The 15,435-nt window shown below is 41.7% G+C and overlaps 1 protein-coding gene across 3 annotated transcripts in view; it reads left to right on the forward strand.

The window, feature by feature from the left end:
• The window catches only part of tsc22d2 (TSC22 domain family 2), a 31,825-nt gene extending 16,390 nt beyond the window's left edge, over nucleotides 1–15,435 (forward strand). Inside the window, exons 2-3 of one of the 3 annotated variants that reach the window (XM_040032157.1) lie at nucleotides 823–894; nucleotides 2,529–3,587. In XM_040032157.1, coding sequence (XP_039888091.1) covers nucleotides 823–894; nucleotides 2,529–2,634 — 178 coding nt within the window. In that variant the 3' untranslated portion in view covers nucleotides 2,635–3,587. Of the gene's footprint in view, nucleotides 1–822; nucleotides 2,124–2,528; nucleotides 3,588–12,610; nucleotides 12,663–12,985 lie in introns of those variants that run through there. The other 2 variants (XM_040032145.1, XM_040032151.1) reach the window with 2 other exon arrangements.

A 15,435-nucleotide genomic window follows, 5' to 3' on the forward strand; every position in this document is an offset into this window, starting at 1 on the left:
TGGTCGACCACCCCTGCAGACACTGTAGGAGGAGGCTCCATAGACAGTTTTATATTGAAGATGCAGACGTGGCATATTAACCAGCACGAACCTTATAATCATTATTTTTCTCCCAATTTGTAGTCTCGTCTGTCCAGGATATTTTTATTTATTTATTTATTTTTAGAAATAGTGCTGATTATAGTAAGACAGTTTCTCAGACATGGATTAAAGCAAGCCCTCAACTACAAAAACATTCAATGATCTCCAATGGAAACAAGTTTCAGTCTAAGACTATGCTTAATCCATGTCTGGGGAAATGAGCCACAAAGTTTGGAGTGGACATGTCAAAGCTTTTAAGTTGGCTGTTCATACAAATGACACGATTCTTGTTTTCCACCTCAGTACCCTGCAGACTTACTTACCTTTAGCCTCCTTGACTCACTGCTCAAACCCAAAAAGGGAAAGGCCATCTCTGAATCGAGGAGGGAACCTAATCTCTCACCATCTTACAATCATGTGATTGCAGCCATTCCCCAACTCTCTGTGAATTGTACTCGTGGTAATCAATGGTCATGGCAATTTGCAAATTAATGATCATGAAACTGATCTCACAGCCCTTTGTTAATCAGTGGTTCTAGTTTCAGTCATTATGCAAATTTACTGTTTGGAAACTGCAGTCAGCTGAGACTGAAGAAGTCACTCGGATGACTGACAAAATGTTTCTCTCCTCAGTTTTACCTCATTGTGGTTCAAGTTCTTGCTCTACTTCCTGACTATGCACATTTCTGTTTTTTCACTCATGCTTCTACTTTCTTTTTTCCCTTCCTAATTAAAATGCAGGAACCCGTCCACTGCTTTCTACCAGGCTTTCCGGCCTAGCCGATTACGAGGGTCAAAGCCCATCAACGATAGGTATGAGCTCGGGTGTTTTAACTTGTGTGTGGCCTTGACTTGGCTGGCTGGCTTAACCGGACCCTGTACCGCTTTCACCTTGTGCACCCTAAAGGAAAATGTCCATCTTCAGCAGCCTGTAATCTATTTATGGAGTCCTGAAGTAATTAATTGATTTTACTAATTTCAGTGTGAGCATCTGTCACAAATTTCCAGAAACAATTGGAGGATGATTGTTATGTCAGGGGTGGAGGAACGCCAGGCCTCAAGGGCCGGTGTCCTGCTGGTTCTAGATGTGTCATTGATCCAACACAGCTGATTTAAATGGCTTGACTCTCCAGAGGCCTGGTAATGAACTAATCATTTTATTCTGGTGTGTTGACCCAGGGTGAGATCTAAAACCTGCAGGACACCGCCCCTTGAGGCCTGGAGTTCCCCACCCCTGATTTATATAGTTTACAAGTGACTACAGCTGTACTTTAAATTTATTGTAGAAAACGATGACCTGTTCTGGATAAGATTTTATTTCCTTTTCTGATAGATGTATCTATGGATCTATTTCCATATATACTTATATTATTTAAACAGCAATTTTTCAGCCAGAATTAAACCAAAGAATAATTGGCTCCTTATGTGTCGTACAGATTTTATCGTTGAGAGGAAAAGACTGAATGTATCGAATGATTACCAGATTATTAGAGAAGTCTAGACTTTTCTCCTTTATTGAAATAAAGAAACATCACTTTGGGACTCATTACTTAAACGGCTGGTCAAACTGGACATTTCAGCAGGTGTGAGCGTGTACAGCACGCAGAAAGCATGGCAGTGGAAGAAGCACTAGAGCTGATCTGGCAGCGTTTCACATCTCTGTGACACTCAGCGTATCTGTGGTCTGCCAGTCACGAGGATCTGGGGCTCAGGTTTCCCTTGTCCCTGCGATGTGTGGAGCTAAGTGCTGAAGAGGTTTAGTACTGAGTATTGCAGATCCAAATGTAATAACATGACCAATGTTTTTGTAAGCCTGTCATTGGTATGATCAGATGAGAAGTTGGTGATTTTTAAAAGTGTTTTTAAGCTTAAGCTTAATTCTCAACTTGTAAAAGCTCGTCCTTAAAAAAAAAAAAGAGTCCATGTCAGAGCTGTGGCATTGTGCTTGTTACTAACATGCCTTGGCTTTCAGCTGATTTTATATTAACCCATAATGGATGGGATTATGTGTAAATTTGAGAACTATTTTTTAGTTTTTAAATTAAAAAAGAGTATTAAATCCCCTGTTCCAGCTCCAACAAATGTCTCTTCAGGGAGAGCTCGATTTTTCTTGTTACCTTTCATAGACTACAAGATGACAGTAGTCAAAAATTACTTTGACAGGTCTAATAAAAGAAGAGGCGATATCTTTAATTCAAAAACGGCTACACAAAGGTAGCTGTCCAGATTGACTCAAACAAAAAAATTGTAACATTAAATTATTTTAATATCTTAAAAGTTATGTTAGACATTTGTGTATACATTTCTTGCGTGTGGCCAGATCCATTTATTTTATTCTTTTATTAAATGTTTTTTAAGTCCTCCAAATGCTTTTACTTGCATACTACCGGTGATAATTTAATTCATTTATTTTTTTTCTTCATTATTCCCATTGTTCCACCACCAAGACAAGAGCTGAAGCACAGGTATGTGCTCTTTCTCAGAGATTACAGTAAAACTCCCAAGCTGAATTTTATGAAATTGCATAACTATGGATTTGCTTTGAGTTGCTAATGAAATAAATCGATCAACAAATGCTGTAATCATCATATTGTACGTATATATCTGTATGCTTACTTTGCACGAACACTGTCACACACACACAGCGATTATTAATATCTATGTTTTTAAAAAACAATCCTTGGATTTCAGGATGTCTATTACGTTCATTTCATCGCCTCCCTGTTAATGTGATGCTAACTTATCCGTTTCACTCTGGGCTAAATACGGGATGAAGAATTTGAAAAAGTGCCACGAGCCTGGTGTTTTCTAGTATGTATAATGCATTTGACAATCTTGCTTTATTTAGAGTTTAGGCTTCATTTTCTGTGCTTAATGATTTTTTTTTTTTTAAGATATTTGTTTCGTTGCATAGGTACCTGTCAATAACGCAGACAAATGAATGGCACTTGTTTTGACTTGGGAATCCGTGGTTTGCATTTACCATAAACAGTTTCTGTTCCCATGTGCTCTCATGGAAGCTGCCAACAGATACCGGCAAACAAACTTTGAAGTTGAGGTGTATTTATCGTTTAAGTCCTTAAACATTCGGTTGACTTGTTATGTCATGAAGTGACGTGCAGAAAATTCTGGGGAGTCTTGGGAAGAAGCAAGAAAATAAATATGACTTAATAATGCCATATATTAACATTTATCCTGTGATATATATGTGACAGAATGACTTAAGAAGTAGAGTTTACAATTATTGAGCTTTAAATGATTCTTGTTTCAAAATGTCATTCTTGGGGATATTGACTAAAATTGCATATATCATCAAGGGTTGGTGGATTTTTGGAGTAGTTTATCAATGCTTGTGACTTTAAACCTCTGTTGCCAAGTGACAGTAAGTGGTGGAGGGATTAGCAACCAACCAGACATTGTGTGTGATATAATAATAATAATAATAATAATAATAATGATGGATTGCTTTTCGGGGCCCTCAAAGCACTTTACAATTCCACTATTCATTCACTCTCACATTCACACACTGGTGGAGGCAGCTACAGTTGTAGCCACAGCTGCCCTGGGGCAGACTGACAGAAGCAAGGCTGCCATATCGTGCCATCGGCCCTTCTGGCCATCACCAGTAGGCGGCAGGTGAAGTGTCTTGCCCAAGGACACAACGACCGAGACTGTCCGAGCCGGGGCTCGAACCGGCAACCTTCCGGTTACAAGCCGAACTGCCAACTCTTTGAGCCACGATCGCCCCGTAATACTGCATTAAGCACGAGATCGTCCATATGACCTAAATAAGGGTCCTTGTTTACTTGACAACAGTAGCAGTTGAGCAACAGTGCGTCGTCACAGCTGGCAAAAGACTCTGTGCTTCTGTTTGTTCCTCATCCAGCTTGGCTTTGCCTCTGGGCTCTTAGAGTAACAGAGCAGCTTTATTCAGAACTTTTCAACTAACCGCAGGTAAACCTGAAGGAGACGCCTCATTCCACCTCCCTTTGTCCCGAGCCAGCTCTCCTGCAAGGTCGGACTTGTTGGAAATGAAGAGGGGAATTGCACACAAACAGTTTTGAGGGCCCTTTAAAGCATTCCTCAAAATGAGTGGGTTTATGGAAAAATGTAAAACCTCAGTTGAGCACAGTGCCCGCTCATCTTCTCATTCTTAGACAAGTTTCTGATTGGCTTTTGGGATCAAAACGTATTGGTGCCAAATCTTCTGCTGCTCTATCAGCAATGCAGAGCTTGTAGCTTTACAACCCAAATTAGTTTTAAAACCACAGGTTGCTGAAAGCCTTTTTGGACACCTGTGGAAAAATGCTGCATTAGAAATTTTTGCTTGTGACTAAAATAAAACATGCAAATGTTATTTTAATTTTGAAAACACAAAACTCGAAAAACACTCGAAGGCACGCATTATAGCCTTTTCTTTTTTAACATCAGGATACAGATTTAAATTTGGACGGTTTGGTAAACTGAACATAATTTTTAATATTCACCCATAAAAACAGTGGCAGTGAGTTTGTACTTCATATTTGTATAATTGTACTAAAAATGTGCATTCATGTGTAACTTTTTTCTCTTTGACATTCAATTCAGTTCAATTTTATTTATATAGCGCCATATCACAACGTCACCTCACAGCACTTTATATTGTAATGTAGACCCTACAATAATACATACAAAGAAAAAAACCCAACAATCATATGACCCCTATGAGCAAGCACTCTGGCGACAGTGGGAAGGAAAAACTCCCTTTTAACAGGAAGAAACCTCCAGCAGAACCAGGCTCAGGGAGGGGCGGGGCCATTTGCTGCAGTTGGGGTGAGAGAAAGAAGACAGGATAAAGACATGCTGTGGAAGAGAGACAGAGGTTAATAACAAGTGATTCAGCAGAGAGGTCTATTAACACATGTCATCTAAGACATTCAGTCTTAGGTTTCCCATGCAGTGATTTAGTTATTTTTTTTCAGTTTTCTAACTGCTAATAAGAAGTATAACCACAGGATGCAGAATTGTTTCTGAACATCATTTCACAAACTCAAAGTCTCACTGGTCTGTAGTTGATCCCCCACAGCTCTGCTTTAGTCTTCCCTTGTAAAAAAAACTCTGCACATTTATTTTTTTTAACCTAACAAGATTACAACTTGAACTCTGCTTTTGTAAACATAGCAGGAAAGCGATCTGTTGTCTGTGTTGAATGGATTTATTATAAGGCTGTGATTAGTTCCACGTAACCCACAGGCAGCAACCCTTTTACAGTCCTCTGTCCACAAAGATCAACTCGATGATTATGGATAATAAAGAATAGACAGATTTATATTTGGTCAGAGAACACCTGATTGGTGGCCTCAGGCCCAGCCAAGGCTCAGCCTTATTTAAACCAGATCAGATATGTTAGCACTGTTTATGACTCAGAAACGAGCAGTCATTATTGGGGAGAGGAGCAAAGTTTAACTCTTGAATGCTGAAGTTTCACTTCTGATGTGCTGATTGGACAACACTGTCATGGTAAACTTCTTCATCAACTTAGCTGCAGTTGTCTTCAAAATAGAACTGAGAAATATAACTTTTATAAACTGTCACCATTTATTGCACGTTTGTTATTTAGAAAGGAAAAAAAAAGTGTACTTTACTGTAGGGCTGTATTTCTTGGACTTACTTCAGATTGTAATTGCCGAAAGCCTGGGGGCGGGTCTTATCCTCATCAGATCCATCCCAATACATTTGCAGTGTCTTATCTGTTAAGGAAGTACAGTTATTTTTAAAAAATTTAAAGTTTACCCAACAGCTGTGTGGGAGCCAGGACAGGACTGGACGTGCACAGAGCACTGATCTCATATGGGACACCTTTTTTTTTTTTTTTTAGATTCATGGAGAATTTGATGGATGGCAGTCATATCCATGAAAGATCTTAAAGCTTGCATAACACACCACTTGTCACAAAGATTGTACTGTTTTAGTGGCAGCATTTTCATTCTGGCTACTTTATCTTTGGAAGCTGCTGACATTTGATCTGTTTTTATCCAGAGAGGGTTTGCTGAGCACACACAGGCCTTTCCAACATCGTGTCTCCTAGAGCTCGAACAGTTAAAGACATTCACACTTAGTTATATATCAGGGTATCTCCTATAGCCACTGACTGACCATTAAATTACCAGCTGAACCACCATGAGGTCAGACTGATATGATTTACAGTAGACGATGGACATTGGCAGTTATTGGTCAGAAAACACTAAAAATGGCTGTTTTATTTTGTGTCATATTTTGTCTGACCAAATCTGCAAAGTCACCAAATTAAAAGCCAGTATCCTGTTTTTTGAGGAGGAGATTAATTTTTGTCTTTGCTGGTGTTAATCATTTATTTAAAGCACAGCGATTTAGTTGGTGTTAAGTAGTCAGATTGTCTTGTGGTTGCTTTTAAAATGCAATGTTTAGAACATTAAACATCAGCGTTTCCCAAAAGTCCCCTTGAAGTGCCACTGATAAAGACACTGACATGTGTATTAGGGGTAATTAGACTGTACTACCTAACGACATTAGTCTGACCCACACCCTTCGCTTCAGAGAGTAAACCCAAATGAGGCTGAGTCATTGATCCTGTGATAAATGCTCCCCTGAATGCAGAGGCCCGTTAACGCTGAGGTGCCGGGATTTTTCCATTAAAGCCTCAGGAACAAAACTATTACGTATGCACATTCCAGCGGGGGTCTTAATCCAGATTGAGACAAACAAGTGGCGAAGCTCAAGTCTCTCAGGCGTTGAAAAAGTGTAATTTGATCTTGCAGCACATTGTGTTTAGGTAATTATGGTCAGAGGACCCTTGAGCTGCATTCTCACTGTTTGCATATGGGTTTTGATGGATTTCTGTAGGAGCTGTCGAGGTCGAGTACAGTCGCCATTAACAAAAAAAAAAATGTAACCAGCAGGGTTGCTGGTTACTTCTTTTTTTTTTTTTTTTTTTTTTTTTTTTTTTAGCCTCTTTTTAAATCTTTTTAAAACTCACACTTTCTAGTGGATTTCACAGTACTCTACTGTTTTAGGACACCTGAGACGTTTGGAACTTCTGCTGGTCCGTTTGCTTCTTACCGCCTGCCCCTTCTCCTGCAGCAACGCAAAACGTCAGCTTCACTAGCAGTAGTTAGTTGTAGATGGGGAACAGATTGCAGATGTTGCTTTGGTGAGCTTGTCCCCTAAACCAGCAGCTTTTGTCTAGTTGAGTTGTGGCCTACGTGTACACGACTGGTCTCTTGATATGTTTTCATGCTTATTGGTAGGTATGGACATCACATCTAAGACTGTGCTATGAAAAAAAGGCCTTCTGTGGACTGCTTAAATTAACAGTGATGGACGAAGTTCATCTGCCGTCTGAAGAATTCAGATTTTATCCTCGCTTTATAAGCCCCCGAGGGACTTGACTGCTTCTCATGCTCCCCCGTCATCCGGTTTTGTTTACCAAGATGTCTGCTGGAGCTGTCCATGTGGTGGAAGGACGGGCCGGTTCCCTTCCAGTCACATCGCGTATGTTAGACTGCTTGTGCAGCAGTGTAGCGATATTGCGCAACAGATGAGGTTGCAGTGGGACAACTCCTCCGGCCTGTTTACGAGGAAGCTCAGTGGCAGCAGACACGCCCACTTGTGACTTGGATTTAGTGCTGGAGAAATAAAACTTCCCCGTGGTCTCTCTTATTTTGTTTAGACTCCATTGTGTCAATATGGACCACCCCTTATATAGACATGCTCCCAACAATACAGCATCCAAATATGTGCCATGTTCACAGACTCGTATTAACATACTTGTCGCATCCTGCAATTGTCACAGTTGTTTGAAGCTTTGCTGTCCATGGAGGACAGAAGTAGTTTGTCGAGATTGTTGTCTTTGGGGGATTATTTTAGTTCAGTATGCAAATATATGTGCTTGCAGGAAACATAAACTGCAGTAAACCACAAGAATTCCCTGTGGGATGTGTAACCTGTTTCTCCCCTTTTTAATATTCCAGTTTCAGGTTATTTTCATGAAAAGCATTGAGGCTATGTTGACTCACACGTTTCACACACATTAGAAGGTAAATTGTGCCTTTCCTGATAACTGATTTCAATATAGAACATTTTGACTAACGAGTTTCTAATTGCGGTTTTGCTAGTGAATAAAAAGTTTTATTTGTGTGACAGGACATAATCTGAAACTGTTTCTTCAGCTTCACATGTGAGGATTTGATTGATTTATTAGGCTGATGTGATCAGAAACTGAAAATCTAAATATAACATATTTCTAAAAAAATCTGTTCATGTCGGCAGACATTGACTGAAATCCAAGTTTCCTCTTCTTTTTGTTTTTCTGTTTTTAGTACTTGTTTCTGTGGAAAAACTGGATATGATCTGATTGATTTAAGCAGATGGGTAAACATGAGGGGCTCACAGGTCTGCTGCCGAGAACGCCCTGTTGCAAAAATACTGGTTTCTTTGTTTTCAGAGTGAGTGATCGTTTAGTTGAGCAGAGTGTTGTGGAGCCTGCTTGGTTGTTTGCTGGGTCACGCAGCACTTTTGACCCCTTTCAGACAGATAAAAAGAGAATTGGTCCCCTGTAGCTCCGATGGAGCAAAAACATGCTTTGTTTTTTATTTTAAAATTAATTTTACAGCTGCGTCATGATTAAACGTAAACTTCAAGCTGATTTGTGCCATAATAATGAAGTCATAGCTAAACTGCTGTCTTCCTGAAGCTGCTGAACTTTTGAATCGCAGCTAATCGGGGGCATCTGCTGACGCCAACTGGCGCAGCGGCGGAACTACACCCTCCTGTCTTTTCAAACAAGCGGCCGGCTGCAGCCAGCGTTTGCATCGGAACGAGAGCCACAGTGAGTTGTCAGCGAGCACACTCATCTGTTGTTGCAGCCCCCACCCTCCAGCTATTGTTTTGAAATATGATCGTTGAGGGGGGTTATTACTGTAAGACAAAGGTTTAATTTATTCAGCTGCCTTCCCCCACAGAGAGTGTTTATGTGCTTTGGGATGGGGACGAGTGCCGGTGCATTTGTGACCCTAATGGAGAACACATTGGCGTTCTGGTGCTGTAAAACAGTGTGTGATGATTTAGGGAGTTTGTTTGGCTCCTGCACGTGTCTGCTGTGATGTACACGGATCCAGGTGGAGGATGGGTACACCGTGCAGTGTAAGAGGAGATGGGCTCGGTGTCAAAAGGGAGGCACGCGTGGTAGAAACTCTGCAGCCAGCCCTGGTGGCTGTGACACAGATGTCTGGGTTTGAATGCATTGGCCTCGGGGCCGGAGGTGGCCAGAACTGGAATGTGCTGCCTATGGTCCCGGAGACTTTGTTTGGGGGTGGTGGGGGGTGGTGAGTACATTTGTACTCTGCTGCAGTCTGCGGGGAAGGCCCGTGTTGAGGTTAACACAGCCAGTGGTCCTTATATAAACCACCACATGTCTTCTTCCTTGAATAAAATATACAGTTTGCTTTGTTTTCCTTGAACATGGAATGACAACAACCTGTTTCTTCCTTTCTAGCTTTTTCTTTAACTCTTCAAGTACAGATTGCAAAGCCAAACTTTTCTCCTTTTTTTCGTATTTTTAATTCAACCTGCATGCCTCTTGTCTTTTGCTATTGATAAAAACACATTCCAGCCAAAGCTCGTGGACATATCTCTTTCGCTGTCCCAGATGTGGAAGTGCTCAGTTCAAAGGGTGGAATGTGTTCTGTTGCTGCTGCCGTCATCTATCGACTTTAAAAATCACATATCTGAATGAGATTTGTGCTGGAATGCAACTCATTTACCTCACCGTCATTACACAAGTACATCTCTGACATCCGTCCATCCCTTTGCTTCCGCTTGTCCAATTCAGGATTACGGGCAGTGGAGACGCTTGAGCCTCTCCCAGCAGTCAAACGAGCCGGAATGTGGGGGTACACCCTGGCTGCCATTCTTATCACAGACTAATCTCAGACGTTTAGTTAAACCATTTTAGGTGCTTGGTAAACCACTGAGTGAGTGGAAAAATAAGCGGGCAGTTTGAAGTCATCTCATGTTTTAATCTTGGTGTTTTTACTGGAAATGACAGAGGAGGAAGGGACTGCTTTGCTAATGTAATTAGCCGAAAAGGACATGAATTTATTCCTGTGATGTTTTAATGCAGTCTTAATGTGATCAATAAAACCACCAAATTCTTTTTAAAACAACTGTTGTTTACCGCTCCTTGTTGTGTTTTATGCACAATTTATATGCCAAACTCCGCAAAGTTTGACTCAAGATTTCAAGGAAAGACAGAATAAATGTGGAGAAACAGGTTTGCAGAAGCCTTGTAATGGTGCAGATGGAGTTTAAGGCACTAACTCAAGATATAGGGTACATACAGAGCTGTGCCTCTCCTTGAATTAAAGCTGAGCCTTTAAATATGTTCCCGTGTGCCTCTGGAGTGGCTGTTCCGCACGTACGTTTCGGCTCTGAATAATGTAACTTGTGAAAGAAGCTTCTCGGAGTAAATGAATGGTGAGGGGAGGGAGGAGGCGGCGAAGGCGGAACTCCGCCTCACCATGTGACCAAGCAGTGGTTTTAAGAAACCGTGAGCCTCCACTCAAACAGGACAGTTGTTTGTGTTTGTTACTCAGTTAGAAACGTGTAGCCGCGAGAAAACTTCAGGAACCATGCGCTGCAAAATGAGCTACAGCCTGTCCTGCTCGCCGGGAACATCCCCGCCACATTCAGGGCGTTTGGTGGCCTACAGAGCGCGATGCGTCAGGTAAACACCTTTAAAAGCTGTTTCTGTGTCCGCGCGTGTGGGCTTATTTTACGCGTGCATATGGAGACCGCGTTTGGAGTTTTTACGGCATCTTTGCGTTACTAACTGAAAACATTTACATACCTGCATCCTTTTTTATAAACTCTTATTTACGAACTGCAGACATTTGGCTCCTTGTCAATGTTTTTACACGTGCTTTCAGTGTTGCTCGGTGGCCATTTGCGCTCGTTTTGTCCCCCGCATAGTTTGAGGTGTTTTGCCAGCAGCTGTTCCGAGTGTTGACCACTCTCTTCCCGAACATATGGCATCAGTTTGATCTGTGTTTATACCACGTGTCCCCCCCCACGAGATGCCCACGGAGCCGTACACTACGTGCGCTCTAGCACGCGGGGTGTAAATGATGGATAGACTGGTACCAGGCTTATGTTAGCGCAATGTGCGATTTCCACGTTCTTTTTTTTAATTTTAATTTTTATCTAATTACGTTTAAAAAAGATGTAAACATAACGTAACAAATGTTTTTTCTTAACTTGAGCTCCTTACAACCCCCAACCTCGGTACACAATAATTGCGTCTGTATTTAATTCAAAGGAAACTGTTTCACATCTACTTTTATCACATTCTTATAACGTTAACCAATTTTTTAACATCGTGGACGCTCTAAAAACAATAATTAGAGGCAGTCTGCACATTGTGTTCCGTCTGCTGCTCCAGTTCCCAGTCAGAGCGCCGTCCAGCGGCTCCAGAACACATCGATTGCCTTTGTTTTCGCTCCACAGCGGAGCAGGGCGGTGATCGTTCGAAAACAAAGGCGCTTTTTGTGGAGGAGGTTAAAGGGCAAACGGTGAAAAGTCGGCGTCGTTTGGTTTCATGAGGATTTGTAGCACGGACTCGTAAGTTAATCGTCGTGTTTTAATTAAACGCTTAATCGTCGCTTTCTGGTGAAGAAATGGTGAGATGTAAAATACAGGGTTGAGCTCCTCTGAGGCCACATCAAGATGTTTTTATAACGATGTAAGAGGCAGAGAGGAGCTAAGTGGGTGCTTGGTATTTTATGCAGATATAATTTAGAAAAGAGAGCGTGCACTGATGATGTAATCTGATTACCGAACACGTTTTGCAAGACTGACCAGACTCCCTGTCTGCCATGCATAGATGCTGTCTGACCTGGATATATGTGCAGATTTTTGATTTAGCTGTTATAACAAGTGGAACTTTGTCTTGGTTTCTATGGGTTGCTGCTATGCTCTGATTCACTGGTGGCACATTTGAAAGTAGAGTCTGACAGCTGTTTATACTGAACAGATAGTGTGAGCAATGAAAGCCAACTTCACTTAATGCAGGCATGTAGAGCAAAGGCTTCAAGTCCGGGTTATAAAGCTGTTGCTGAAACAGAGTTTGGTGTGTATAACAAGACATGTCTTCACCTTCCACCTCAATCTTTCCCGTGCTTCTGGTCTCTGAAAACGGCATCACGTTTGTAGCATGCCGTCTTGCATTTTTGCGTTTCCAAACATGGGCCCTCTGCCAGTTCGTGTTAAACACAATGGAAAATTCACTAAAAATAGTACGAGTTTTATTTTTGTCTTGTTTTTTCCTGGTCTAATCTCATTCTCTAGAAGCTAATCTGCATGAGTGAAAACGCTCGAGGGTTTGCTTTGATTCACCTGAGCGATGCAAGTGAAATCTCAAGTTGTGGGAGAGCCAATTTTGGCACTTAGTGAATGTGAAATGTCCGATGGGCATAAGCAAGATTGATATCTAAACTTCCTCCTCTTCCGTCCACAGTGCCTCGGGAGCCAGCGTCGTTGCCATCGATAACAAGATTGAGCAGGCAATGGTGAGTTTTTCCGCTTATTTAAGTCATATCAGAATGAATCCTGTGATATGGATTCCTTGCCAGTCTGTACAATTACACATTTCACAATAACTTTTACCTTGCTGATGTTAAGATAAGTGCTTGAAAGAGGATGAACGTGAAACGTCTTGTAGAAGGAAACAGAGGAAAAATTAGCCTCAAATCTGCCCAAACATTTGGCTTCTGTGCTGCTGGTCCCTTTTGATTGACAGGGGATTTGTTAAAAAGCAGCTGCAGCAGTGACGCCTCGGTACAAAGACCACATTTATTTTTCTGTGCTAATTTTAGTTTGTCCTCCCTGTCAGGATCTGGTTAAGAGTCACCTGATGTACGCTGTTCGTGAGGAGGTGGAGGTGCTGAAGGAGCACATCAAGGAGCTGTACGAGAGAAACTCTATGCTGGAGCGCGAGAACGCCGTGCTGAAGTCACTGGCCAACTCGGAGCAGCTCAGCCATCTGACCAATCAGCTCACCCATGGCAGCAGATCGCCGCCGCTGCAGCAGCAACACCCGCTCGTCACAAACAGCACCCCCTCTCTGGTTCACCACGAGGGAAGCCAGAGCGTCCCTCATCAGCCCGACATCACCTCAGCGTGATTCCCTCTTTATAAACTGTCAGAAACACACGTCCCACGGACAGGAGTCTGTTAGCAAAGGCAACAACTAACTACTACCGTCCCCTTAACCCCAAACAGCAAATGGACTCGGCTCTGGGTTCAAAGTGCTCCACTTGAGGACAAATCAACAAAGCAACATCTGTGTTTGTCACTAAGAGCCGTGTTTCAGCGTGTGCTGATGTCATCAGGCCTTCACGTTGATTAAGACATTTACCATCCTGTGCAAAGTCTTATTCGGGCCTTGTGTTTGGCTGCAACAGAGCTGAAAATGGAGAAGATGGGGGGGCAAATGGGTGGGGGGTGAGGGGGAGCAGGGCAGCCAGTGTGCATTTAAAAAAAATAAAATAAACAAAAACCAGCAACTGCATGTTGATGTTGTGTAGGGGATGGCGGGGGTCAGAGGGCACAGAGAGCTGGATTTGTTGGGGCAACAAATGGGGGGGAAGACAGCAGCGTGTACCTGCGAGGGACCAGAAGGGTGACGTGGATCCTTGGAAACATCCAGCAGGGGCTGACCTCCCAGTGTCTGCACCCAACGTCACTGCAGGGCTGGAAGAGGCCAAGAGTGCAGAGAGGGTGATGGAGAGGTGGTTTGGAGGATACGTCCTTCCTGAGCGCAAGAGGACGCCGCCGGCAGGCGGCTCAGCTCGAGCGGATCGAGCCGACAGCCTCGGCTTGTTATATGCTGCATCGAAAAATCTTGTGTTGTTCTCAGAGCCACCATACGTTTGACATGAATCATAATAAATTTTCATTAGTTCAGTTTTAGTATTTGCGTTTATTTATTTCAGGGCTGCTATTTTCATAATGTAAATGAACAATGTCATGGAGATGCTTATTAAAAAACAAAAAAGAAACCTTTTTTTTCTTTTTGGTATTTTAGAATCTGTCGGGTATTAAATTTGATAGATTCTTGCAACTCGTAGTTCTCAACAGGTAGGCAATAAGTTTCCAAAAAATAAACTTTTTTTTTTGGCCTCTTCATGAAATAGTGCTAACACTAAAGCTGCGCTTACATTAGATGAAATCCAGGTTGAATGTATATTTTGTAAAGTGTAAAGTATTAAGAGCATGGGCAGTTTGTACGGGAGAACACCTGTTGTTTAAGATAAATAATATGTGATGGGATGTTTTGATAAAGAAAACTGTTGATTAACTTTTTCTAGACTTTCTTTGTCAAAACGAAAATGAATTTGCTGGGTTTGGCTTTGGGGGGATGAAAAGCTGTGAAAATTGTTTGACCTACTTTATAACCAAAGACACAAAGCTGTGTAAGTCTTTCTTTTCCTTTTTTATTTTAAACCGCGCACTTATATATATTTTTTTCTACTCTTTCCTTCCTTGTGCTTCTTTGTCGCCATTTTGCATATTCTGCGTGATCTGTTATCAAACCACTTCGGTACCTCATGGTTTTTATCCAGAACTCTTGTTTTTCTGTTGAATGAAAATCTGAAGGTTTCTGAGAGAGAAAATGGATAGGAGGTTGGAGTAAGTAGCTGATGGTGTGAGTTAGAAGAAGAAGAATGGAAGGAAAAGTCTTGTGCATGAAGCGAGAAAAGGAGCAGTCTTTGTTTTCATCTAAATGCTGTTAAATTTCATATGCATAGAGAAGGGTTTGTTACATTGCAGATTTTGATGAATGCACCATTTAATTGTAATGCATAACAGTTTGCTTACAGTGGAAAAAACACAAAAACTAAACAGCAATACTCACAACAAAACAAAACAATCCAAACTATTAAACATTTCTCACTTTCAAGCTGGAACTCAGTCAGCTGCGTATGAGCATATTATGGGATGTCCTGTCTGCAATTGCATCTTTTGTGCCTCCTCTGCCGACGCTTGCTGTCAGCAGGCCATCGGCATCTCTCTCTGTGGCTTAGAACCAAATTGCTTGGTAATTGTACAATCAGTCATCTTTCTTTTCTTTTTTCTTTTTTGGCAAATGGGCTTCTCTTTTTTCTGTTCTTTCATTTGAAGGAGATACCGTGTACATGCCAAATGTACTGTATGAAAGTGATCACTGAGCCTTGGAGAAAATATCTTAACGATGCCCTTGTAATGTGCTGTTCAGACAATTCTAGTTTTCAGTCAACGACAACAACAAAAAAAAGATAATAAATTACTGTTTTATTATGA

The sequence above is a fragment of the Simochromis diagramma genome, unplaced genomic scaffold, assembly GCF_900408965.1.
Source record: "Simochromis diagramma unplaced genomic scaffold, fSimDia1.1 OVJJ01000334.1, whole genome shotgun sequence".
Lineage (NCBI taxonomy): Eukaryota > Metazoa > Chordata > Actinopteri > Cichliformes > Cichlidae > Simochromis > Simochromis diagramma.